The sequence below is a fragment of the Cricetulus griseus genome, assembly GCF_003668045.3.
Source record: "Cricetulus griseus strain 17A/GY chromosome 1 unlocalized genomic scaffold, alternate assembly CriGri-PICRH-1.0 chr1_0, whole genome shotgun sequence".
In the NCBI taxonomy this organism is placed as follows: domain Eukaryota; kingdom Metazoa; phylum Chordata; class Mammalia; order Rodentia; family Cricetidae; genus Cricetulus; species Cricetulus griseus.
Genome location: NW_023276806.1, coordinates 243508111 through 243536017, shown reverse-complemented (window position 1 = coordinate 243536017; position 27907 = coordinate 243508111). Strand labels below are relative to the sequence as shown.

Here is a 27907-nt window from a genome sequence, read left to right as displayed (position 1 = left end):
ATAAACAGTTATAGCTGCTTTATCCTCATCCCACTTGATTAGTTATAAGTACTTATCAGAAAACTATAAGTAGGTGGCTTTGTTGTCTGTTTTGCAACTTAAAAATGTATAATTCACCTTAACAACAACAACAAAAAAACAAGAGTGACATCTGTCAGTTTAACAGAACGTTAGCTCAAGATTTGTTTTTTTGTCTTATTAGAAATGAAGGTATTACACAGCAATGCTTTAAAAACAGCAGAATATAAAAGATGTTTTTTTATAACAACAAACATCAATATAACACGAAGATAATCTGTGTTCAAGACCAAAGCCAAAGGCCTTGATGTAATAAGAAATGGGCTAGTTCATTTTCATTAAGGTATCTTTCACAGCTGCTATAATGTGTCTGGCACTGATTCCAAACATATCCAACAATTCGCTAGGTTTTCCACTTCGCGGTACTTCCGTTACTGCAAGCTGATGAACAATTATGTCAGGCTCTCTGGAGATGACGGCACACACAGCTTCCCCAATGCCACCTTCTCGGTAGTGATCTTCCACTGTGATGATCCGGCCACCTGTATCTTTGGCACTGCAAATGATGGTGGCGGCATCCAGAGGTTTGATAGTGAATGGGTCAATGACACGAATAAAAATGCCTTGTTCCTCGAGCCTGTCCGCAGCCACTAAGGCTTCATGTAGAGTAACTCCTGCTCCGATAACTGTCACCTTGTCATCTGCACTGTGGCGGATCACCTTGGCCTGTCCAATCACAAAGCTTTCTTGGGAAGTATAGAGAACTGCAGTTTTTGGCCGGCTGGTCCGAATGAAACACATCCCCTTGGTGTTGGCTGCCAGATAAACAGCATGTTCCGTGGAGACAGCGTCACTTGGATAGAAAACCGTGCAGGTGGGGATACTTCTGAACATGGCTAGATCCTCCAGGGCCATCTGGGAAGGGCCGTCTTCTCCAATAGATATGCCGCAGTGGGAACCAACGAAGTTGATGTTGGCTTGGGAGATGGCCCCCATTCGGATCTGATCAAATGCTCGGGTCAGGAAGGCAGCAAATGTGCTAACAAAAGCCACAGTTCGTCCTCGTGTGGCACACCCCAACGCCACACTTACCATGTTTTGTTCAGCAATGAAGCACTCTATGAAACGCTCGGGGTGCTCTTTCTTGAATATCTCAGAAAAAGTCGAGTTTTTTGTGTCACCGTCTAGAACAATAACTCTTTTGTGAGTGTGGCCCAATTTAGCCAAAGCCAAGCCACATGCTTCTCGGGTGGCCACCTTGTCACCCGGTTGGTAAACAGGCAGAGAGGTCATCTTTATGTCGGAGATGGTGATTCGGGGTGAATCTTCAACAGGGGGCTTTGGTGTGAGATTTCTGTGTGTTTGTATCTGGCTCTGAATCAACTTGACAATCCCATCAGCATTATCCTTCGGCATGGGCTTCCCATGCCAGTTTTCGGCATCCTCGATGTTGGGAATACCCCGACCCTTGAAGGTCTTGGCAATCAGGGCGGTAGGTTTGTTCTTGACTTGAGCTGCTTTCCAAAAGGCCTGGCAGAGAGCTTCAACGTCGTGACCATCCACCAAGAAAGTATTCCATCCGAACGCTTGGCAGCGCTTCTCATAGACGTCCAGGCAGTGCTCTAGGGGTGCAGTGCCGCTTTGTCCCAGGCGGTTCACATCAAAGATCGCCACGAGGTTGTCCAGGTTGTAGTGGGAGGCAAAGGCCAAGGCCTCCCAGACCGAGCCTTCCGAGGACTCGCCATCCCCCATGAGACAGAACACGCGGTAGCTGGCCTTGTCAAAGTACTTGCCGGTGTAAGCCATACCACAGGCCGCACCCAGGCCTTGCCCAAGGGACCCTGTTGCCACATCCACAAACGATAGCCGAGGGGTGGGATGGCCCTCCAGGTCGCAGTGGATTTTCCGCAGGTTCAGCAAGTCAGACTCACCGAGGCAGCCCACCTCCACCCAGGCCGCGTAGAGGATGGGTGCGGCGTGGCCCTTGGAGAGGACGAAGCGGTCGTTGTCCGGGTGCTCCGGGTCTGCCTGTTTGTACCTCATGGTGTGGAAGAAGAGCACAGCCATGATCTCTGCCGCGCTGCAGCACGATGTGGGGTGGCCCGAGCTGCTGGCGCACGTGGCCCGGATCGAGTGGATTCGCAGGCGATTGGCCACGTCTTGAAGCACCTGCAGGGTGTCCGCGTCCACCTTGTCGCCACTGGCCATGACCAGAGAGGCTTGGTGGCCAAAGAGCAAGAAAAGTAGGACAACGCCCCGAGTGTTGTCCCTTCACAACCAGCTCAGCGACCGTTGAGGAAGTTTGTGCGTGCGCCACTGGCCTGAAGCTGCGCATGCTCAGCTGCTTTGTTTTGCACAGGGTCACGTCGCCTCGCCTCGCCCCGCCCTGCCCCACCCCTGGATTTTTAAACGTTTCCTTTTTCACTTTCAGATTCAGCGCTATTAAAAATAATTAAATATCACTTTACCTCTCCTTAAGACAGAATTTCAAAATGGGATAGATGTTCTCATCCGCGTATATTATGCCTTGGCAAAAAAAAAAAAAAAAAAAAAAAAAAAAAAAGATTCTACTATGCGCTTTCACCTAGTTCTACATTTCAATTTTAAATGTAATTTGGTTTTTACGTGTAAGGGTATTTTGTCTGGTTGTATGTCTGTATACCACTTGCATGGGAGGCCTTCAGTCCGGGAACTGAAGTTACGGGTGGTTGTGAGCTGCTGTATGAGTGTGGGGACCCAAAGCCAGGTCATCTGGAAGAGCAGCCAGAGCTCTCAGGAGCCCAGACATCTCTCCAGCCCCTGCTGTGTCAGTTTTAAAGGGCACGTTTATTCACAAACATAAATAAAAGGAGTGACAGAAAGGATTCTAAAGTCTGACGAAGGAATGTTGAAGTTGGACAAGTCCCCCAAAGATCAGCTGAATTCTTTTTAAGTAAATAATTTAAGAAAAAAATGAAGCCTTTTAGGCTAGGGCCTCAGAAGAGAAGATGGACATTAGTAGGGGAAATACAGTTTCTGTACCAAACCAAGCCGGGACTGGCAGGAGAGCAGAGCATGAAACGATGGAAGCTTGTCAATACTTCGGCTGAAGAACTCCAATCCACGTAGCTGTTGAGCTCACGAGTATAAACTGAACTATGAGGCAGCGTTCTAGCGGGGGAGGGGTGAGAGAAATCGCAACTACTTAGGCATTTCTTTTGAATTCCCAAATTCTTCCATTCATTTAAATTGTGGCCCAACATTTTCTAAGGTATTAAAATTTTGACATTTGTAAAGGTCAGTTTTCTTAAGCAAAGAATTTGGTCTTGAAAATTTAATATTCCACATAATGAGTGTGGATTTCTCCTGCCATTCTGTGGTAATACATGGATATTTTTAGTAGTGTATAGAAAATAGCATTTCCTACATTATTTGTAAAATGTTTATAAATTGGTCTGATATTTTTAAGATATCTGAGAAGCTTATATATAATATGAGTTAATAATTCTTTTCATCAGGCCTTTTAATATGTTAAAATGTATTTCAAAGTACACAGTTAATGACCATTATTAAAGTGTGAAGCATGCATCACCATTTAATAATGGAACAACCAATATGGCCATAAATATCACTTAGGTTAAAAGTCAACAAATACATGATGAATCCTTTTATTTTACCACTTTAGAAGAGTCTGTGGATGGATTAAGATCAACCAGGAACTTTTAGGACAGCATTACAATAATTTGATTGTTTTGGAAAAGAGTGTGTGACTCACATTTTAGAGATTGTTTGGAGTTGGTCAAAGGTTTCTACAAATAGGAAAGTGTTCTTTATTTACTTATGCTGATGTATCAATACAAAGTGGGGACCAACAAACTTGAGTGGTTTTGGGTAGCCACAGGGAGCTCAGGGATGTCAGAGACAAGATAAGAGGGTTGGTAACCAGCAATGCATGCCCAGTGTGCTGCACAGTGAACTGAGGACCTCAGAACATCTGTTAAACAGTTAAGACAACCCTGGAGGTGGACAGCTGCAGAGATGGTCAGTGGCCAAGAGTGCCTACTGCTCTGCTAGCAGACCAGAATTCAGTTTCCAGCATACAACTCCCTGTAAACCCAACTCTAGGGGATCAAATGGCCATTTCTGGCTTCTGTTGGCACTACACTCATGTGCACAGCCAACATTCAGGCACAGATACACATACTTCACAACAAAGTGGTGTGGAAAGATGGCTCAACAGTTACGAGTGTTTTCTGATCTTCCTGAAGAACTCAGGTTCAGTTCCCAGCACCAACATCACATGATTGCCAACTGGATGTAACTTCAGTCCCAGGTGATCTGATATTCTCTTCCAGGAATGCAATAACACCCCTCAACATGCACATGTATACACACACACACACACACACACACACACACACACACACACACACACACCCCAAGGGTGTGAGTGCACACAAAAACACACTAAATAAAATATTAAAAAAATAAAAATAGTAAAATCTTTTTTAAAAGGCCAACCTTCCATTTGACTCCTGTTTAAAAATCTGTTTAAAATGGATCGACATATTTTTGCTTTCTCTTTGAAGTTATCATTGGACTTTTTCCTCACAGTATGCACAAGTATTTGTGATGATGCCTACATCCCATGAAGATAAACCCTATCAGGATCAATAATACAAACAGCTTTGGAGGGGAAGATAAGAAGCAGAAAATGATCTGTGTAAGCAGCAGCATAAGAAACAGCACCCTGTCTCTACCACTCAGGAGGCTGGGCTTGGAAAGTTTAGGGGTTGGAACCCCTGAAGTGTTACATCTTGTCCTTGTCCAAACTGCTGAACGTTCTTAAAGGAATCTCATAAAAGACACAAATGGAAGCTGCTTCTGCTTCTTCCATTTGAATTCCATTAGCACAGGAGGCAGAGTATGTGGGCTGGGCAGATCCATTATAAAACATTAAGATTCCTCTTATGGGGGGGTGGGGATGGTACTGATATGCTCTACTTATCTTTCTGGATTCTCACTTTGATTATTATTGTGGACATTACTGTTATTTCCCTCCCCAATTTTGCTATAGTTCATAACTAATATTTTAAGGTATGGGATGAATAGGCCAGGAGAAGAATTATAGCATATGTAATAAACTGGGCCAATCTACCAGCAGCAAAGGATAATTTTAACTGGCCAGCACACAAATCCCTATTCCTTTGCCAGTCACAGGGACGAGCTTGTGTTCCTGTTCTAGGAAGGAAGAAACACAAGTCTGCTTTGCAAGAAAATAATTGTATGAAAAATCTACTTTTTTCTAATTAACCTAACTTGACAGTTGGCCAAAGATTTCCCATGGAAATCACCAAACAACCCAGGTTATAGACTGCTCTCCATAAACTGATGGCAAAGCCCCATTGCTGATGACAGCACTTACAGGACTCAATGAACCTGGACATGCTGAGCTGGTGCCTACATAGAGCCTTCACCCCTATATATATTCTAGCATCTTTGGCACAGGAAGTTATTCTGCAAGCTACCAAAAGAGAAATACAAACACAATCTCTGTCATCTACAATGTGTTCTGCTTCCAAGATATGCTCTCAATGGTGACACAAAGCTTGTGAGAATCAACAACCAATATCTGATTTGACTTATGGCCTTCTCCACAAGATGGAAGCAATACCTGGCTCTGCTTTGGTGACCAAGGACTTGAGACTAGATAACCTAGGGACATAGGGTAAAACCAAATACTACTGGTCTAAAACAGAAAAAGAAGCTATGGCTCATAATGGCATTCGGCTATACACATAGATCAGTGCCTTGTTTAGAAATCATCAGAGAAGCTTCCTCCCACAACAGATGGGGTTAAATACGGAGACCTATGGCCAGACATTATGCAGAGAGTTAGAGATCTTGGAACACTCAGTGCATTTTCTTAATTAGTGATTGGTGGTGGAGTGGGGACACCCTGGGCTAGTGGCTGTGGTGCTATAAGAAAACAGGCTGAGCAAGTCATGGAGAATAAGCCAGTTAGCAGTACTCTCCCATGGCCTCTGCATCAGCTCCTGCCTCCTGGTTCCTGCCCTGCTTCAGCTTCTGAAGCTGATCTCCCTCAATTGTTACCTGGAAGTATGGGAGAAATAAACCCTTTATCATTATTATTATTTCTAATCAATTAGCTTTTGAAAAATTTGGAACCATATTACAGACACCATGTATAGGAGAAACTCAAATGCTAGACTGCCACAGCCATCTCCCATCTTACATGGACGGGTGCTATAACATAAAATTTACATATATGTATACATGTGCAGGCTGAGTAAGCATATATAGTAGTGACACTTCTTGAAGAAATGTCCTTTTCTCTATTTCTAAATAATAATCTTGAAACGGGTCACAACAAATGTCTTAAGTCTAAAAGTAAATAGTGAAAAGTAATAAAAACTAATAATATTTTTAAATCTGAATTCATATATATAGTATTTATATCTGATTATAAGTTAGTATGATCAACTTCAAATACATCTGCAAGACATTTTAATTCACACTATAAATGCTCTGTCCAGGTCCACTACATTCCCTGGCTTACTTAATATCTCCTAACCCTTAAAGCAAGTTCAGTTCTCAGTGGAGATTTCATTTTGTCTAAAAAGATATTATCAGGTTTGTTGAGTTATAAGTTGAAAATTTTAGTAACCTTAGCCCATTTAATCAACATTCTAATTAATTTTGGCAAATGTTTGTGTTTACTTAACTACCATCATAAAGAAAACTGCATTTCCATTTGATAAGTTCTATTCTCCTATCCCTTGTGGTTTCTGTATCCACTTTCTTCCCCCCTTGGACCCCTTACCTGATCCATTTCTCACCTCTGAGGCTCTGCCCCTTACTGCCCGGTGTGTTTGCCTTCTTGATCAGTTCCTTGGGTGGCTTCCTCACTGTCTTCAAGTCCTCATTCTGTTCTTTTGCAGTGTCCAGTCTGTTGAGTGTCTCAGCCATGGGATTTCCCATAGAAATACTGTGTTTTACTCTCTTACAATGGGTTCTTCTTTATATTATTTCCCAAACATAACCTGTCTCTTCATCCTCTTAGCATATTTATAAAAGCCTTTTATTGAAAGTCTCTGTCTTCATTTCTGTCTGTCTAGATGTGTTTGTATTAACTATTTTATTTTCTGGTAATGAATGGCGCCACCTTGTCTTTAATGTTGGATGTTGTCTGGGGATTTTTTTTTTTTTGCTTTGTTCTTCTAAGAACAGTTGGACTTTCTCTTGCAGGCAACCAGGTTGTGTTTTAGTGACACTGGAGTCCGCTTTCCTTCGGTGTTAGGCTAGCTTTTCTACAGAACATGCCCTCTCCAGGGTCTCTGTGGAAAGTCCCACGTGACCATCAAGAATTCTGTCCTCCGTCTGCATTTTGCCCTGTGTGAATTCTGGGAACTGCTCAGGTATTACTGCTCTCAAGTTTTCACTTGTCTGGCCTTGCAGAGGTTAACTTCACACAGAGTAGCACCTTAACACTGTGTGGAGAGCTCTGTCTAGACAGTTTCCTTCTGGTAAGCACTCTCCTTCAGTTTCTACCCAGTGGCATTCCTAGGTTTGGGTTTCTGCTCCATTGTCTCATCAAAGCTGTGCACGGCTCTACCCTCTTCTTGAAACACCCTCTGTTGTAGAAAAACACAGAAGGTAAGCTCCCCCTTTGTTCTTCTGCTTTGATGGATGACTGGCCTGTGCTGTCTCTTGCCCAATGTATTAAAACTGTTGTTTTCTCTTTGTCTGTTTTTGTAGTTGGTACGGCTGGAGAATCTCATTGCCGTTACTCTACCAAAACCTTGGAATGGTGACTGCAAATGTTTTGAACATTAATACCTTACACATGGTCTTGAGATATGTGCAGTCCCACTTGCTGAGCGGCGGACTGTCAAGCACCCCTCTGATAAAAATGTGTTTGCCTTAGAAGACTTGGGGGTCTAACTATACTTAATATTACTAGCATCATTGATACCATTTACTAATGTTCCTAAAAAAATTTTAGAAAGCATATTCTTCCCCAGGGAAAAGGGAGCTGAGGAGATGCTCAGCCGTCTAGAGTGCATACCATTCTGCCAAACGACCCCCATTTGCTTCCCAGCACCAGGTTGGAGAGCTCACAATTGCCTGTAACTCTGGCTCCAGAGGATCTAAGACCCTCTTCTGGACTGTGTGGGTACACACACACACACGCACGCACGCACGCACGCACGCACGCACGCACGCACGCACGCACTCTTCCCCACCTGGCCTCCACAAACACATACACATAGTTTTAAAACTAAAAATAAATCTTTAAAAAGAAGCATCCAAGAATGTTCTGTCATTATGATTAGTTTAGTTTTCCAGAGAGATTTTTAATACTTCTCTGTTAAATACGATGTCCTTTCCAATTTGCATGATTTCTAAAATAAATTTTGTGAAGCATATCAAACAGCTACTTCCCTTCTTACAAAGGTTACTCGAGGCATTAACCTTTTCTTGGATGACTAATGGCTAACATTATAAACACTGGCTATTATGCCCTATTGGAATTCAATCAAATAAATCAAGATAACTATTGAGAATAGTTCCCCCAGGAAGGTTATCTTCAGCATCCTTGTTCAGAATAAATGAATTTTATTTGAATTTTATTACTTCTCTTTGGTATATTACTGTAGTAATAAAATGACAAGGAGGAAAAAAAGTGGGTTTGGCTCAAGAAGAATTTGGGTGCTTTTCCCTATCCTATAAATGTCCAGGGGGTGGTGGGAAGCTCTGCTTACAGGTCCTGAGGTTCCATGTTCTTTCTCTTTCCTTCCTCAGTCTTTGGCTCAGGTCTTGCTCTCGTCTGTGAAACTGAAACCATCCTGTTCATCTGGTCCACCACTGGAAGGCACACAGAATGCAAGAAAGAAACCTATTTCGTTTTCAGGAAGTAACCCAGGAAGTTGCACATTTTATTTTTCATACTCTGCTAGAGAAAACTCACTGGCCAAGCTCACCCAGGATTGATGGATTGGTAAGTGTGACTAACTGCTTCTGTGTGTTAGCAATTAGGGTAGGAAGGTGTGAAGAAGAGAAAATAATTGATGGACAGTATGTGGTTTCTACTGAACATGATTCTAGTAGTTAATTTGATCACACTATGTAGACACATGACTGTTTATTCATGGTATTTTTCAAGTCCAAAACAGTTTGCCTCCAAAGCAATGCTTTCATGCTATGGAAACAAAGCCAGATCTTTCATTTCACGAGGAGAATGCATTTCTTTATTGCATATTAGAGGGATGACAACCTTGCATGATGTTCCATGGGTATGCCAGAGGTACCCCTTATCCTCCAGAGGATATGGACATGATTATAGACACTTCTGGGGGGAGGGGTGTCAAATGTGAACAGGGCAGAGGAGCTTTCTCTCAGCTCCTGACCAGGAAAGTATCACTGAAGAGGCCTTAGTCTTGTGGAATAGGCAGAATTTTGCTTGAGTCACCAGCAAAGTTACAAGGGGAAAGAGAGCACCTGAACTGATAGGACCAAGGGACCCATACTGAGAGCCACTGAGCAGTCAAGCAGGCAGACAGACCTTCAAAAGACCTTGAACGAGAGCCAAGTGGCTTGTTTTGATGTTTTGTTTTGTTCTCTTGAGTTTGGCTGGAGGACAACATACAATGGAAAGTTTTTTTTATTGTCAGAGTGTCTCAACCATAGTCGTGTTTTGGAAAATTGTTCTCCTTGTGTCCGGAAAGATGACTGGGGAAGATGGATGTAGGAAAAATGAGGCGTTGAGGGGTTATGCATAAATAATATGATCAAGGGATTCTTTGTCTTCTTTTACAGATTTTAAGGTAATTATTACATGTTTTTTGTATGTTAAAGCTTCCTTTTCACCATTTTTGTGTGTATACATACACACAGAGAGAGACATTGAGATCTAGAGAGACAGACTGAAAGAGAGAGGGGGTTTATGTGTGTGTCTCGCGTATGTAAATGCGACTGCAGGTGCCCCACTCCATGGATGGAGGTCCAAAGGCAACTGCAAGTCTTCGCCTTGTCTTCCTACCTTGTTCGAGGCAGGAAACCTTTGTTTTTCATGGCTGCATATACTGGATTCATGGCCTGTGAGCTTCTGGGGATTTTCCTGCCTCAGACTCCCATCTCATTGTAGGGGTTGTGATTGTAGATGCCTGCCATGCCTGCCATTTTGTCACCTTGTTTTTCTTTTAAGATTTATTATTTATTTATGTGTACAGGTGAGTCAATATACATACACACATACATGCATACACACACACACATATTCATGTGTGTGGGCTCCTGTGGAGGCCAGAAGGTGGAATGGGATCCCCAGAAACTGAAATTATATGTGGTTGTGAGATGCCCAGTATCCATGTTTGGAACCTAACTTTGAAAGAGCAACAAGTGTTCCTAACACCTGAGCCACTTGCCATCTTTCTTAATGATATGCAAACACTTGCAGCATCCCTCCTGTGGTGATTTCAATCGTACATTTACATGCTTAGACCCCAGCTGATGAGCTACTTGGGAAGGATGGGGAGGCATTGTTGGAAGAGGTGTGTTACTGGTAGTGAGCTTTGAGGTTACAAAAGCCCACACCAGGCCCCATGTTTTTTCCTCTCTTCCGGCTACCTGTGGATCGGGATGTAAAGTTCTCAGCTATTTCTCCAGCACTATGCCTGCCTGCTTGCCACCACACTCCCCAACATGACGATAATGGACTAAGCAAATACTTTCTTTTGTAAGAGTTGTCTTGGGCAAGGTATTCCCTTACCAGCAATAGAACAGTGACTAAGACCCCCTCAACACCAGCTCATACGTTCCCATTTGCATCAACCTATCTCTTACACACCATGTTTGTTCACCTTAATGAGCAAATCCAACTCTTCTCCATCTATTTTTCAATTGGAAAGAACTTAGAAAATTAAGTTGTCTCAAAACTCAAACATTGCAGAAAAGTAAAAAGTTCATTCCTGAGCACTGCCTTCCTCGGTCCTAATCTTATGGACTAAGAATAATTTGTTGCAGATAGTTTTTGGAGCATGCCTGAGCATCTACATACTTTCATCCCTCGTTTTATAGTAAGTGGAATTTAACTTGCACTGGTTTATGCTTAACAAGTCTATGGAATTTTCCAGATAGGTGCATATAGATCTGATTAATTAAAAACAGCAGCATTAAAAAAACCAACAAAAATAAACAAACAAAAAAACTTTTTTAAGTTGCATACTGAGGTCTGGGAGTTTACTTTATGACCACAAGGTGGCACTAGCACACAGTTTATCGGGAGATGCTTTGCCACCTTGGTTTAGGAAGGACACATGTGGAGATGGGGACATCAGAGTAGCAGTTTGGAGCTATGCATCTACGTGATGCCTTCCAGCAGTACAGTGAGAAACGCGGGGAAAACTATGAAGAGTCCCAATGGCTTGTAGCAATTTATGTCTCAGCATTTTGCTCTCCATGGTTTTCGTTGTTATCAGATATTGGGTCTTTTCTTTGGGATACGTAAATAAGGCAAGCTCTAAATGGCTAGCAAACTGCTTCCTTGTGCTATATTTAAATTTGGATATTTGAATTTGGGGTTTGGGCATTGGCCTGACTTTGAGATAAATGTCTCATTCTGCACAGAAGTAAGCATAGACAAATACATGGGTGCAAGTCTTTAATTAGTTAAAATGTAGCATCTAGTTCCATTGTAAAAGACAACTTAAAATTTCTCCCCAGAAAGCAAGGGACATAACCAAGTCAAAAGAAAAACTGCTATTTTATATCACGTGTAATATAGGGCCGGGATTATGAAAAATATCGGGACTTCTCCAACTAAATTATGTGACAGAGTAGACCAAACTTTGCCAAAATCAGTCCTGAAAAAAAATTACTGAAGGTCGAAGCTGTTGAGAGTACAGTTGTAATATCAAAATGCTTATGGGAAGACTGAACCGTGAGTGCTGAGGGAGCGAGGCAGATGGAGGCACTGTTTGGTGTGGGGCGGAGGGGCAGCTTCAAGGGTATGGAGAAGTTAGAAACCCACAGTGTGAGACAGTACCATGGATGGGGATCTGGCTAATGTGCAAGGGATGGGAAGAGGACCAAGATGAAGTGTTTTCAAGCTATCTCCAGCCTGCAACTGTCTACCAGCAGAGGGCGAGCTTTCTCTAGTACTCTCTCCTCAGGAAGACAGACTCAGCAGGCCTTATTTTCAGTTTCCCCAGGAAGAGTGCAATGTGGTAACTTTGAATCTCTGTGGCACAAAGGAGAGGACGTGGTAGTTGACTCCATCGACAAGATTAGTTTAATGTACACGTCTAAAGAAAATGAAGCACGGGGGAGTACACCTGTGACACCAAAAAGTTTTGAAAGTGGAAAAGAATGTGCTTGCTCTATGCCTGAATGGGACAGACTTACCGACTGATCCACTAGAGCTTTCATGGCATTTTCCTATAAGCATTCAGTAATCTCACAAGACACCATTCTTGGATGTGTTCCAGCACTAGGGGAATACTTTGATTGATAACGCTGCTTGTGAGTTTGATTGCCAGAACTGAGAGAAATGTAGACATCTACAGCACTGGGGAGGCAGAAGCAGATGGATTTCTGAGGCTCTCGGGACATCCAACCCAGCCTACTTAGCAACTTCTAGAACAGAAAGAACCCCCTTTTAAAAGGAAAAGTGGATGGCTTGTAGGAAGCATATCTTAGGGTAAGCAATGGAGAAACCAGATTTGCTAAGTACACATCTGTTTTCTTCAACAGAAGGAAGAATGATGCCTGGTCACTTGGAGTGCTAGAGTGAAAGTGATGGTCTTTTGCTATTCTATTAAGAAACAGCCTCCACCTGAATTTCTCCCAAATCCTGAGAATTGTTTAGGCCCCAATCCTGGTCTTTGTGTCTCAGCAAAAATCTCATCCCTGTGAAAAAGACACCATGTACTTTGCATCTGCCACTAATTGAACCCATCCTTCCTTAGGCTTATTACAAGTTCTTCTCTATGCCCTAGCCCTGAGCACCGTTTGCCAATCAATACAACTCATCCTTAGGATAAAGGTCTTATGTACTTTGTTAGAGTAGATATTTTGCAAGGGATTAAGTGTGCAAAAAAATTAAACCACAGAATCAGACTCTCTAGAAGCTTTGATAACAGTCTGACTGATCAAGTCCAGTTGTACCAAGTTTTCCTTCTCACCTCTTTGCAGTTTGGTTCCCTGCTGGCTGTTATTGCTTCAGGGACACCATCCCAACTGATGGCATATGAGGAACAGCATCAGAGATTTTCTCTGGACTACACACACACACACACACACACACACACACACACACACACACACACACAAAGATAAAGGAAATGAAGGTGACAACAGATAAATTACATGACTAGATGATTTCTTATAAAACAGAAGAGAAAAAAGAAGGTCACATTAGAAGCCTCTTTTTGGCAGGAAAAACTGAATAAAGAGATGGAAAATAAAAAGAAGGGCTAGAAGATAAGGAGGGCAAGGTGTTCCATTTCCAGATAATACTAATCCTGTCCGGAAATGTAAAGGGGCCACAGAATATAAAAAAAAATGAGTAAGGAAATGCCAACACCCAGTTAACAACAGAATTTAAGAAATGATTGCACAAAGGAAGACAAATAACAAACATGAGATTTCACAGGGGTAACACTGGATTGAAGAAAAATTTCCACAATGGCAGAGCACAATGAATACTTTCTTAAAATACTTATTGGCCATTTGCATTTTTTCTTTGAAAAACAGTCTGCTGGCCTATTTTCTAACTGGCAGTTTGGTCTTTTGCACTTTTTTTTGCTGTTCTTTATAAATTTTCGATAATAGTATTTCTGCTTGAAGCATAACTGGCTGGTTTTCTTCCATTTTGTATGTTGTCTTCTGTTCAGTTTGCTGCTGGCTTCCTTTACAGTGCAGAAACATAAATTTCATGTAGTCCAACTTTCTAATTCTTGGCTCCTGTGCTATTAAAGTCCAGACAAGAAATTTCTTGCCTATTCCTATACTATAAAGTTTGGTTCCTATGCTTTCCTCTAGTGATTTCAGTGCTTCGAGTTTTAAATTAAAGTTGTTAGCCTACTTTGAGTTGATTTTCATATCACATCTCATTTTTCTGACGGTGTAAGAACATTGCTATCACTACTGTTATTGAACAGTCTGTCTTCTCTCCACTCCACTTTGTTAACAATGTCATAAAAAAATCAGGTGGCTACAGCTGTATGGGATAATTTCTGTGTCTTCTGTTCTGTTTCACTGGTCTCTATGTCTGTTTTGTGCCAGTATCATATTTTCTGTGTCACAGTAACATTATAGTATAATTTGAGGTTAGGTATTGTGTCTTTTACCTGTAGTGTTGCTTTGGCTATTGTGGTCTGTTATGTTTCTGTCAATGTAGGAGTACAGAAACTCTTTGCATGTCTGTATTTTTGTTGGTTTCCTTTTTCAGTGTCCACAAGTTTTCATTGTAGAGATCTTTCACTTTCTTGGCTAAGGTTATTCCTAAGTACTTTATTTTGGGATCTATAACAAATGGAATATTTTTCCAATTTCTTTCCCAGTGAGTCCATTATTGATAAATATGAAATCCCCTGATTTATTTTTTGTATGTCAATTTTGTATCCCACAAGGTTACTGAAAGTAACTACTATATTGAAGAGTTTTCTGGTAAAGTTTACAGGGTCTTTTAGGTATCCATGATATAGTCTATCAATAGGGATAATTTGACTTATTTTTTATGCTTCTTGTACATTCCTCTTGTTTTATTGCTCTGGTTAAGACTTCAGGCCCTGTACTGAATAAGAGTGCCAACAATATGCCTTCTTGTCTTGTTCCAGATTTTAGAGGAAATGCTTAGTTTTCTCCCTTAGCAAAATGGTTGCTTACATATTTGTTGTATACATCCTTAATCATTTTCAGATATGTTGAGCCTGTTCCTAATTTCTCCAGGACTTCTATCATAAGGCATGCTGAACTTTGTTAACTGTTCTTTTTATGTGATCGTGTGGTTTCTGTCTTTTGTTTATTTGTATAGTGTAGTGGTATTATATTCACTGATAAGTGTACATTGAACCAAGTTCATCGCTTAGTCATGATGCATGATAACCTTAAAGCATTTTTGAATTACATTACATATTTTAAGTACATTTGAATTATGTAATGTATTGTGAATTATATTTAGTTGGCAATTATTTTGTTCACAATTTTTGTAGCTCTGATCATCAGGAAAATGAGTCTATAATTTTAGTCTGCCATACACATGTAGAAGTGCGCCAATTTCTGTGCTGTTTATCACCTCTTTGGAATATAAATTTCAAATTATTCCTTAATGATGCTACAGATTTCATTGGAATCTGTAATTATAATTCTCCTTTCACCATAACTTTTATTAGGTGGGGTTTCTTTCTCATTCGTTTTATTAGTTTGGCTAAGGTTTGCCAGTCTTGTTGTCCTGTAAAGAAAACAACATTTTTTTTGGCTAATTCTATATATTGAGGGTTTGTTGGTCTCTGTTTCATTAAATTCTGCTTTAATTGTTATGATTGGGGGGGCAGCTACTGGTTCGGGAGTGACTTCTTATAAGGTTGTAGAACCTTAATTGAAATATTAGGCTATTAGAAAAGTCTGATTTTTGTTTGATTGTGCTTACTTAACTTTCCTCTTAGTATGCCTTAGTTATTCCCCTGAGTGCTTATGGTTTTCATTTGTTTCTAGGAATTTAAATTTCTCCTTGATTTCTTTAATGACCCACTGTACATTAAAAAGGGTATTTTTCAAAAGTGTCTTGTTAAGTGTCCAAGTATTTGTGTAATTTCTGTAGTCTCTCCTGCTAAGGGTTTCTACTTTTATTGCAGAATGATCTGATAGGATATAGGAATCCGTTCATTGTCATCCTCTTCCTTTCCCTCTCCTTCTCCTCCCCTCTCCTCTTCCCTCTCTCCCTCTGTGCAAGTTAAATCCAGTTGATCCATGGTACAGTAAATATCCTAACACTATTTGAAATATTGACTTTTGTGTCTCCCTTCGGATAGGAATTATGTAAATGGAGGGCACACTGCCCAAGTGTGGCACGCACTAGGCATTTGATCAACAGCTACTGAGGAAGATTTTCTATGGAATTTTAACATGCAGGACGAAAACAGAACAACTGGGTTGGGAAGACAGCCTTTATGTATGGAAAGAAAATCGTAGAGAAAAATCCAAGGAATAGCGAAGGCTGATCTTTCTGCCTTCATTAAGGGAAAGGGCATCATTAAGACCTCCAGAGGGTATCCAGGTCCCGAGACGCTCTCTCCAGACAAGGTGCTCGCCCCTGGAGAGCTTCCTCCTGGCAGACGCTCGGGTCTGCCCTTCAGACAGAAATAAGAGGCGACCCATATCTCTGGGCCAGTGTGACAGGCTGTAAATCCACGGCGGGCGGAAAAAAATGTAAGTCTCGATTTCCGGGGACCGTTTAGAGAAAGCACCAGCCCCTCCCCTTCCGGTCCGTTCCTCTCTGTCTCCCCCGGACGCACGTGTGTTTGGGCCAAGTAAAGTTGGGAGCTGCGGCGGAGCCGTCCGTGAGGCTGCTGTGTCCGGACGCGCGGGGCTGGTGGCCGGGACATCGCCATGGTGGGGTGGGCGGCGCCCTCGCGTGCTTCCCCGGGAAACTGGGTCGGGCGGACGGGAAGGGGATCCTCAGCCCGGGAGAGGCCGGCCCGCGAAGCGGCCGCCTGGGCGGGGGTGGCCGTGGGTGTCTGTCCCGGGACCTAGTGCTCCCGCGCTTCCCCCCTCGCCGTGGGTGTCTCCCCCGGGACTGAGTGCTCCCGCATTTCCCCAGGTCTCCTTCCCCTGGGGGAAGCCCTGTACCTTTACATCCTCACCAGTACCACATTTCTGGGCCCGCCCACCTCTGCCCTTAGGCAGGTACAGATCCTCCCTGCCCTGGGCACAGTCACCATGAAGTGTATGCCCACAGCCCTTGGGTGGCCAGTTCTGGTCACAGTCCTGCCTCTACAACCCCCAATCCTCCGGGACAACGATGTTACTTTGTCTGTACTTTTAAACAAAGTCATTACTTAAGACTGTTTATGAAACATTTATGCGTCGCAGTATAAAGGACTCATTCACAGAATCCGGATATTTCGTGTGGATATTGGAAGATAGCTTGTGGGAGTGTGTTCTCTCCTTCCACTGTGTGGGTACCTGAGATCCAACTGGAAGTCCTAGGATTAGCAGCAGGAGCCTTTACTTGCCAAGCCATCTCTGTCCCTTCTGTCTTCTGTTTCTTTGCTTTTTTTTTTTTTCTTTTTTCTTTTTTTTTTTTTTTGTCTTTTCCTGTCTTCCTTGCCTACTTTCAGTCTGGTTATCCCTATGCTTGCACAATTTCTAACTATAATTTTCAGAGTATTTCAGATATTAAAGCAGTTATGTGTAGTTGTATTGGGAATTCGACTATGCTTGTCCTTAGCAATAAATAGGCAGTTCATGTTTGCCACCCTTAGTAAAAATGGGTTGTTCTGCATAGAGGTCAAAGTAGTAGCATTTTTATTGTTCTAATTGTCACATTTTTGGCTCCATTTTTCTCATTATCATCAACAGTGGTCCTGCACCTTTCTATAAAACTCAGCACATGGTTCCAGAGGTCTGAGAGTGACACCTGTCATCTCTGGGAAGTTATTTAACTTCCATCAGCTTAATTACAATGATAGAATGCTTCACAGAGATTAAAAATTATGTATTCCATTCCTTTTCCGAAGCACTAAGTTTTGGTCAGTAGACCATGGGCCAGGGAGAGTGGGCATTTCCTGAGGTTTTTTTTTTTTTTTTTTTTTCCCCACTTATGGTTGGAGAGGCGAGCAAGCCTTTAGACCTGACAGACTGTCTGGGAGGTTGTGGTCTAACAGGGTCGGGGGAGCCTGACTCCTTAAGTCAACCAGGAGAGTGGACTGTTTAGTATTTATTTTGGGTTTCTGTTGTACAGACTCCAAGTAATATAGGTAGGCCAAAGTACAGGACTGCATAATTTAAAAAAACAACCTTATGTATAATGGCTTTGAGGGCTGGCTTCTGATGGCCTTAACTGCTAAGGCTTGAGTTTGGGGAAATAGTTTAGGGGATTGTTTTTGTTGCTGTTGTTTTTTCTCATTTAGGTGTGCTTAATTTGTAGTGGCTTCTGTTTTTCCTAGGTTCTTGGTTTGAACCAGCCAAGTTCGGTCAACATGATTTTGTATGTGCCATCCCATTCACTTCCTTGTGCCCCAGGGAAATGCCTGCTCAAATTCTGTTCTTTGCACTAGAGATGTCTTAACTGTAGGCAGCCACTAGTCTCCTTCCACTAGTCTCAGAGCTTGCCTTAAGCTTTCACAGCTGATAAACACTGAGCCGAACTCCTGGAATCCAGTGGCAGAGAGGGAGGCGTGATAAGCAAAGGGGTCAAGACCAGGTTGGAGAAACCCACAGAAACAGCTGACCTGAACAAGGGGGAGCTCATGGACCCCAGACTGATAGCTGGGAAACCAGCATAGGACTGATCCAGACCCCATGAACGTGGGTGTCAGTTAGGAGGTCTGGGCAATCTATGGAGCCTCTGGTAGTGGATTGGTATTTTCGTTAGTGTATGAATGGACTTGAGCTCATTCCCCATAAAGGGACACTCTCTCAGCCTAGACACATGTGGAGGGCCTAGGTCCTGCTCCAAATGGTATGACAGACTTTGAATATCCCCCATGGAAGGCCTCCCCTCCCTGGGAAGCAGAAAGGGGGTGGGATGGGGCGTTGGTGAGGAGGCAGGAGAGGAGGGGAGGGAGAGGGAACTGGGATTGACATGTAAAACAAGCTTGTTTCTAATTTTTAAAAAATGATTAAAAAAAAAAAAAAAAAAAAGCTTGCACAGCTGAATCCCTGTCTTGCATTGGCTCCCTGTGAGGGCTAATGCCATTGGAGATTTCTGACTACATGTCATCTGTGATGAGCATGGGGGAACAAAGACTGTTGGAATTAGGAAGATGTTTGGCCTGTCTCCTCATTCCTAGTGTGATGCCTCTGGCTCATTGTATTTTCTGAAGATGATTTTGTGACTGTAGTCACTTAAACTATCTGACTACATCTGTCCTTTCTTTTAGCCTAAAGGACTGAAAGGAAAGATTGTAGGTCGGGAAAAGAAAGTCATCCATCCGTACAGCAGGAAAGCAGCTCAGATTACAAGAGAGTCCCACAAACAAGACAAGAAGGAAAGGTACGTATCTAGTCCTGTTGATGTGCACTAGGGAAAGTGCCTTCATCTGCCAGTTAGGTGTGTGTTCCTCAGTTGCCACCCCCGCTTCTCCTTTGATAAATATTGTTTCTTGTGCTCTTGTACTGAGGTAAATGTAAGGAAGCCTCTGGTCTTACAGAACTGGCCAAAAACAGAAGCTTAAGTAACCGTCCATGTTGAATGTAGTGAAGAAAAATTAACACAGGTGAAAGAATAAAGAGGGAGAGGTTATATTTTATAGAAGTCTTGGAAGACTCCAAGAAGTTAATTAGCATTTGAGCAGAGTTGAGAGGTAGTAGAGAGGAAACTACTGATAAGGCATATCCGTTGTGCTGTGTATACAACATAACAAAGTAAATGTGGAATGTGTGGGTAACATCTTGGGTCTAGTGTTGACTGGTTAGAGATGTCACAGGTTAGGGAGCTGTCAGTATTTGTGGGTCGGTAGATTGGAGCCAAGAGACTAGATCTTAGCATGAGGGCTGTAGAGAACAGAACATGGAGAGAACACAGTGAGGCCTGAGGCAGCCTAGAAGCTGGCCTGCCATCTCAGAGTTGGGCTGGTTTGGAGAGAAATCTGCCATAGATACTAAGGAAGAATATATTAAAGAACATCAAGGTGTTCTTAATGCTTTTAACAGATTTCAAAACCCTTGCTTTGGAAATTTTCTTAATTTGTATACACAGTTACTTCCAAGTCTGGAGGAGAGGGTCTGAGGCTGGGGGTGGGGGGGGAGGGGAAAGATATTGCAAAAATTCCATAAAGTGAGGACCTAGTAGAAGTCATTGCTGTTCCTTTGGACTAGCCTTGCTGTTGCAGTGAGTGTAACAGGTGTCCAGTGGCTGGTGGAAATTTGTCCACTTTTATTGCATTTTGATACCTAAGACAAAACCTCATTTGGTAAGGTTGGCTGTTTTACAGTGATTTGGTTAGAGATTTACTAGGAGAGACTGATGGCATAGTCTGGTTTTCTTTTTTGCAGAGGATGGCTCTTTTTTACCTAAACATGTATGATGGCAGTACTGTCCTAAAATAGTAGTTTTCAAATGTCAGGTGTTCATTTATCACTTAGTGTTTTTGTTATTTTTTTAATATGATTTGCTACATCTAAACAGGATAGTTTTTACCATTGCCCCATGCGTATTTCACAAACTTCATTTGACCTGAGATGCCCCATATTAGAGCAGTGTTTTCTGCAGGGTTTCCCACTCAGAAGGTTTGCTGAGGGTGCTGGGCTGAGGTTTTGTATTTCCAGGTGGTTTCAGATGCTGCCGCTGCAGGCGTAGTCGTAGCCCAGTCAAACCTTTGTTTGCCATCAACAGGACTGGTCCTCTAGGCTTTTGCTAGTCGTTAGCATGCTAAAGCAACAGTCTAGTGACATTTCATTCCAGTGATTTAAAAGATTCGTGTTGTTCCATGTTTCTTTGTTGTTAAAATTGACCTTTTTTTATTACATGAAAAAATGTTGAAGTTCTCTGGGAAGTTTTTCTTTGCGATATTTTTGACAGATTTCTAAACCCCTGCTTTGGAAATTTTCTAATTTATATGCACTTTTTGGTTCAAGATTGAAGACTGAGAGGGCCTTGCGTCTCAACCTTATTGGTAAGTGGGTTTGAGTGCTTGGACTTCTAGCTACATACAGTATAGTGAAATTTTGCTCTATTAATTTCTGTATTATTTTATCAGCTGTTATAAAAACAGGCTTAACTATAAGAACACAGATGAAGTGGAGCAGAGCATTTGACTTTCAGAATAAGTTGATAGTACTCCCTGTAATTCAGCTTGGTGGAAACTTCTTCCCCATGCACCTTCACAGTCTAGCTCATGTTTGATGCTGTCTGCCGGCAGCTGAGGTTATGAAGCTGTGTTAGCTTGCTGCAGCACATCCCTAAGAGAATTGATTTAGAAAGAGGAACAGGTTTGTTTGCCATATAGTGGTGGTGGGTTGGTCCAGGAAGCCGACTGGTAGCAATGCAGAAGGCAGTGACACAGGGGTGTGTGCTAGGACAAACTGCTTACCTCATACTGGCCAAGAAGAGGATTCCCAACATCCCCGTCAATGGCACTTCCTCAGGGATGTAAGTGCCTCCTAGGCTTCATCTCTCAAAGGTCTCATCACCTCCCAGGAGCACTGGGTGCTAGAGAACCCAGTGCTAAAAGCGGTTAAGACATGGGCCTGTGGGAACAGTATAGAGCCAAGCCACAGCGATAGCTTAAGGATTGCAGAGCAGAGGGCTCATGCTCAATAGGGGTGCATGCATGTTCAGTCTTTATCAGTGCCACAGTCTCATTCCCTCCCTTCCCTTCTCCCTCCCTCCCTTCCCTTCTTCCTCCCTCCTTCCCTCCTTCCCTCCCTCTCTTCCTCCTTTCCTCCCTCTCCTCTCTGTCTTTCTGTGGGTCATATTTATTGCTAATAAATTTTTACTGACAAGCCTGAGATTTCTCTTTGAATGGTACCTGGCTCCCCTCTCGGGTTTAACATGTTTAGTAATGCTATGTACAGGTTACTTAACTTCATGTATAAATGTGAAATAGTGCTGATCCAAGTAGAATAATTACAAAGTTCTGGACATGGTGTCAGTGGTATAATTCTTTATTTAAAAATGCTATTTTTTTTAAATCATTGATCACATTTTAAAGTACTTTAAACAAGTTACATGTTTGCTTTATAAGAACTTAGAATTTCATATTCTATTAATCCATCTTTCCTCCCTTCCCTGATGTTAGACAGGAAATGTATGGGGCTGGAGAGATGGCTCTAGTTAGGAGGGCAGGCATACTGCTCTTGTAGAGTACAGTTCCCAGAGTCCACACAGGTGGCTCACAGTTGCCTACAAATCCTGCTCCCTGGGGCCCAACATCCTCTTCTGGCATCTGTGGACACTGCACTCACATGCATAAACACACATGTGCACACGCAGGCGCACGAGCACGCACGCACGCGCGTGCACATAACTGAAAACAAATTGTTTACAAGGAAAGAAATGTATGGAAGCAAACACCACTCCCATCTTCGTCTCTTTAGATAAAATGTATTTTCATTTCTGACAATTTGTTCTCATTGACTCTGCTACACAGATCTTTCTATTTAAAAATGAAATAGATTTGCTTTAGTTTTGAATGTTTGATGTGGAGGATTGTGGTGGAAGCCTTTGCCTACATGAGGCTTGTGGAGTTAAACTTTGATACTTATTCATAGGTGACAAACTTCAGTGGTTTCACAGTCATCTGGATACAAACAAAACGAGATATACAAAGAAGGATGCCTGTGAATTAATTGAAAGGTAACTACGGGCACAGTGAACAAAGGGTCAGAAAAGAGTTCTAGCCTGGCTCTCCAGGGACAGCAGTGCCTTGGATTTGGATATAAGCAGATGTTTTTTTGTTTTTTTTTTTTTTTGACTTAAATTTATGTCCCAGCTTGTCCCTTCTTAATTTCCTGGGATTAGGCACGGCTTCCTGGAGAAGCATTTTCTGCACCTAGGTGTTAGATTGAGGTAAAGTAGCTTGAAAGTGCCTTCAGACCAAGAGAATAGTGTCTAAAAGGCCCTGGAGGTGGGGAAGAAGCTGACAGGTGGAAGGACCTACAGACATTTCATATGACCGGACTAGCAAGCTCAAAGCCTGGTGTAACTGGTGCTGCAAGTGACTCCTGGCTTATGAACAGCATTAGTTGACCATCTGAGTTTGGACCTTATCTAAGGACAGGGGGCTCTGGGGGTACTCTCTGGTATGCTTGTGTGGTCCTCATGCAAATACTTCAGGACACAGGCCAAGAATGAGGACAGTGCTGAGAAGGGGCCATGGTATTGCTGGAGGACTTGTTAAGAAGCCGATGGGTCAGTCTGGGCACGATACTGTTGTCCCTCTGCTTGGTTAGTAGTAGCCTGCTGGAGACCTAGAGTGCAGTGACGTTAAGAGGTAGAACTTAGGCATAGGATAGGGAGAGAGGCCTTCTGTGGCTCACTTAGGATGTCATACTGTGTCCTGGTGGGGTGCTCAGAAGGTGGAGAGGCATGAGGAGGGGCATGGTGTGAGTGTGTTCTCAGGAGGAGGAGGAGGGGGAGGGGCATGGTGTGAGTGTGTGCTGAGGAAGGGGAGGGGGAGGGGCATGGTGTAAGTGTGTGCTGAGGAGGAGGGGCATGGTGTGAGTGTGTGCTGAGGAGGGGGAGGGGCATGGTGTGAGTGTGTGCTGAGGAGAGGGCATGGTGTGAGTGTGCTGAGGAGGGGGGGCATGGTGTGAGTGTGTGCTGAGGAGGAGGGGGAGGGGCATGGTGTGAGTGTGTGCTGAGGAGGGGGAGGGGCATGGTGTGAGTGTGTGCTGAGGAGGGGGAGGGGCATGGTGTGAGTGTGTGCTGAGGAGGAGGGTTAAGGTCTAAAGAGATCCAGGAGGTGATTCAGTGTGAGCTTCCTCAGTTCAGCACATAGCATGCTGCGATTTGTTCACTCAAGTTAAGTTAATCAGCAAAGTGATCAAGAAGTCTAAGGAAGTGAGGATTTTGACGATGTCAATAGTCAAAGGACAGACAGGGACACCTAGGTACTACATTTAAAGTGAGTTAATACAAGCCCAATATATAGACATTGTAACTCACATCATTTTCATATTTTTCAGGTATTTGAGTCGATTCAGCAGTGAGCTGGAGCAGATTGAGCTGCATAACAGCATCAAGGACAGACAGGGAAGGCGCCACCATTCCCGGGAGGCTGTCATCAAGCAGACGATGGAGCGGGAGCGGCAGCAGTACGAAGGTTATGGCTTCGGTGTGTGTTCTCTGACTCATTTTCCCTTTTTAAAATAGCATCTGAGTTACAATGAATTTCAGAGGTTTCACTCCATTGATTTACTTGATCCTCTTCTTCTGATTTTCTTTTCTTCATGGATAGAATACTTTTGGTTTCATTTCCTTGTGACAGTTGACATCTGTCTTTCTGCAGTTCTGCTGTGACAGTTGCTTCTTCTTAGCACACACCCTACTTGTCCTATGCCCCCCCCCCTTGTGCCAGTCTCCAGGCAGCTGACCATCCTTCCCACTGACACTCCAGCCTACGTAACTAGCTCCTGCACACAAGTGCAGCACATTACTAGTTGGCAGCACTGAAGATTAGTGGCCAGGATAGCCTGCTGAGTTGAAGACCCATAAACCAGTAGCCATTCCAAGGCTACATGAGCTACAGATAATACTGTGATTGTTTCTTAAAAATAACGATTTTGACTAAAAATTGCAGCTTTGTGGTTTAAGAAGCCAGATGACCTAGCACAGACTCTCCAGTGATGAGGTAGCAGCTGTCCCTCGCAGAACATGGCATAGTTTGTTATGTCACTGTGTTCATTCTATTTCTTGCCTGGCCCCTGTAGGCTTTCTTGGTCAAAATAGTGGTTAAAATACATAATAGCAAAATTAAAATTTCAAGTCTTAATATAAAAAACATAAGCATATAGCATCCCAAAAAGAACTACTGTGGATAATCCCAGAAATTCTGAAGTGTGTGAACTTCTTCTTCATTGCTGAAATGTGCTTCTTAACCTAGAAAAAGGAAACCATAGTTTTTTCTTTGGAGCTAGACACATCCACACTTAATATAAAGTGGATGCCCTCATGTTCCTCAACTTAAAAATAAAATAGATGGGCTGTGTGTGTGTGCGGGGGGGGGATAGGAGGGCTGGGAACCAGCATCTGGGATGTAAAATAAATAAATAAATTTTTAAAAATAAAATATAGAAGCCAGAAATGGTGGCACATACCCTTAATCCCACCCTTGGAGTCAGAGGCAGGTGGATCTCTTTGAGTTCCTGGCCACCTTTGTCTTCATAGTTCCAGGACAGCCTTGGCTACATGTTCCATGACAGACAGGCTACAACCTGTCTCGAATATATACATAAAATAGATGACTATTTCTCTGGTTCAAAAAATTGAGGATTAACTCAAAAGTCCCTGGCACTGTACAAGAGCAGCATAGGGCTTCTGCCACTCTTGTGATGTTCAGATAGTTACGTTCTGTGCATATAAGATGTTGTATGTGGGTCTTTCCCCAACACTAAGATAAAATACCCTGGCAAAGGCAACGTAAGGGAGGAGGGGTTATTTTGGTTCACAGCTTCAGTTCTCTGTAGTGGTGAAGTCGAAGCAGTGGGAGCTATATAGCACCGTACCCACAATGGGTGCTGTTGCTAAGTTCTCTCTCTTCATTCAGTCTGGGACCCAGCCCAGGAAATGGTCTCGCTCAGCACTTAGGTCTAGTCTTTATTCTTCAATGAACCTTATCAAGGTGATGGCTGTGGGCATTCGTAGGCCCAACTCCCAAGTGATTCTGGATTTCATCACGTTGACAGTTGAAGACTAAGGACCACAGTTCCACCCTTTGGCAGCTTGACACCCAAACACATCGCTTTAAATATGCCTTCCTCTCTATGGCCATCTTATAATGCAGAAATAGAGTCAATCCAGTTCAAGTCCTAGTTTCTGACAATTCTAGTGCTGCTTAAAAGTCCCTGAGACTCAAAGGCAGTCTTTTAACTGAGCTCCCATGCAAGTTACAGGGTAACTTAAATTGTACTGAACTTTGTAAAGGTCCTAATGATTGTAATTCTTTTAAACTTTTTCATAGACTGAATGATGTGTTTTTTTTTTTTAATGTTAAGTAATCTTTAAAATCTGGCAGATTCTACTAATGTGACATAAGACATGGACTTAATAACTTGTCTTTCATAGCACTACAAAATAACAAACACCCATACCTGCTATTTGAGTACACTGACTTATCCCACAAGTCTGTGCCAATACTTCTGTGTAACAGCGCTCTCCTGTCATCCCTGGACACTGAACTCTGTTCTTTTTTAGTGTAGTGTTTGTGTTGACTGTAGCAGTGCAGCTCATAAATGCCTCTAACTTTAGCTTTAGGGGATTCCACACCTTCTGGACTCAGCGGGCATCTGCACTTTCGTGATGTACAGGCACATTTGCACGTACATTAAAACGGTTTTCTTTTCATTAGCATCAGTTACCATATTGTGTGTGCAATAACAAGTGAAACTATAACAAGCAATTTAGAAAGAAAATGCGTAATGGATATTAATTATTTTCTTTTTCAGAGATTCCCGACATTTTAGATGCTAATAATCTGCAGACTTTTCGGTGAGTATCTGAGTTCCTTGGAAGTTGTGTTGTGAAATACACAAGGCATGAACTTCCCTGGATGTAGATGTTAACAGAAGAGAGAGTGGAGAGCCTTCTGTTGGCTTTCTGCTCCAGTGGGTGCGCCTGTGTCTGTCTGTGGCACCTAGTGTACATGCAGCCGATGCTGGTGACGCACCTTTGCTTTTCCAGAACAGTAGTCTATTAGAGATGTCTCTGTTTTCCCCTGATGCTGGTTTTTATCTCTTAAAGATAAAATAGCAAGAACAGAAGAATAAAACTGGTGCCAGGGCAAGATTTTAGTCACTGAGAACCTTTGGTTCAGGGCTCTGTGATTCTGCCCTGGTAACCATGGAGACTGCTGAGCTGTAGAAACTCAGATTCTGTGAATTAGAATTTTTTTTTTTTTATTAGTAATGTGGTCTTCACTAAAACATGTTAGGGAGTCTGAATTTTTTTTTTTTCAAGTTGAAATTAGATAAATTTAAATCCAGGCATAACTGGAAACAAAATGTGTTCTGTGTTTCTGAAGCAGTGTGTATTCTGCCTCTTGCAAAGAAAGTGAGAAGTGTGAGATGAGCATAGCATGTTAGCATTGCTGGGTAGGGATCCATTTTTGGAATGATCTCCAGACTGCTCTCATGAGGTAACTGAAGACAGAATTGTCATACAAGTAGAGAGGTTCAAGAATGAGATTTTTCTTTTTTTAGAAGAGTCCTCCGCAGTGTGCCTGTGTGTGAGAAGGATGCCTTTCTGATTTAGAGGTTTGCTAGCTGTGACACAATTGTAACTTTTGAGGGTCTTGAGACCATGTACCCTGGTAAAGGAGAGTGTTTAGGGGAGGGAGAAGAAGGGCCATCTTGTGCATTGCTGAGTGTAGAGCGTGTAGGAGTCTGTGCATGCGATACTACTGTAGCAGGAGCAAGTAGTTGCATACTCACTGCCTATTTGTGTGTTCCCCACACAAACACGTGTGTGGGAAATCTGTTAGACTTTGAGGTTTTCCTCTGCTACAGGCAGAGTTCTGAAGCCGACTGTCCTTGCTCTGCTGTCACTGCCCTCAGCACGACACTCATTTCTTTTAGGCAATGGGATTTTGATCTGAAGAAATTGCCGAACATCAAAATGAGGAAACTTTGTGCTAATGATGCAATTCCTAAGAAGCGCAAACCGAAAGCCATGTTAAATATAGAAATAGATTTAGGGGGATTAGAACTAACTGGGGAAATTGGAGACTCTAAAGATGGGAAATTGGAATCAGCAAGTGAAGCAAGTGACTCGGATGAAGAAATGACTCCAGTGCCTGCCTGCCCTTGAAAACAAAAGGAAGCCACGCAAGACCCTCATGTCCTGCTCATTGATTATGGTAAATAATCAATCGTGTATGGGCCAGTTTGCAGCCAAGCCTGACTGCCAGAGTTTGATTCCCAGAATCCATGGGATGAAAAGAACAGATGCTACAAGTTTTCTTCTGACCTTACACAAATAAATAAATATTTTTAGTAATTATTTATA

General features: G+C 42.6%; 2 protein-coding genes across 3 annotated transcripts; one reads left to right on the top strand and one right to left on the bottom strand.

Annotated features, from left to right (window-relative positions):
* Positions 1-342: 342 nt before the first annotated feature.
* On the bottom strand, positions 343-2223 carry Tktl2 (transketolase like 2). The gene has a single exon (XM_027388927.2). The coding sequence runs from the start codon at positions 2083-2085 to the stop codon at positions 343-345; it is 1743 nt and encodes a 580-aa protein (XP_027244728.1). The 5' UTR covers positions 2086-2223.
* A 6664-nt stretch (positions 2224-8887) lies between these two features.
* On the top strand, positions 8888-27907 carry Tma16 (translation machinery associated 16 homolog). 2 transcript variants are annotated; one of them, XM_035450837.1, is made up of 7 exons: positions 8888-9019; positions 19125-19237; positions 20821-20858; positions 22456-22540; positions 23872-24020; positions 26350-26392; positions 27478-27907. In XM_035450837.1, the coding sequence occupies exons 1-7, from the start codon at positions 8903-8905 to the stop codon at positions 27707-27709; spliced, it is 777 nt and encodes a 258-aa protein (XP_035306728.1). In that variant the 5' UTR covers positions 8888-8902; the 3' UTR covers positions 27710-27907. The 2 variants fall into 2 exon arrangements, with proteins under 2 accessions (XP_035306728.1, XP_027244718.1); XM_027388917.2 differs by lacking the exon at positions 8888-9019 and adding an exon at positions 16493-16632.

Bases quoted from the DNA above. Each gene is read 5' to 3' on its own strand.
- Tma16 (XM_035450837.1), top strand. From the start codon at position 8,903: ATGCAAGAAAGAAACCTATTTCGTTTTCAGGAAGTAACCCAGGAAGTT. The intron at 19,238-20,820 runs GTACGTATCTAG...TTTTGGTTCAAG, and splicing joins AAACAAGACAAGAAGGAAAG to ATTGAAGACTGAGAGGGCCT. The intron at 24,021-26,349 runs GTGTGTGTTCTC...TTTCTTTTTCAG, and splicing joins GTACGAAGGTTATGGCTTCG to AGATTCCCGACATTTTAGAT.
- Tktl2 (XM_027388927.2), bottom strand. From the start codon at position 2,085: ATGGCTGTGCTCTTCTTCCACACCATGAGGTACAAACAGGCAGACCCG.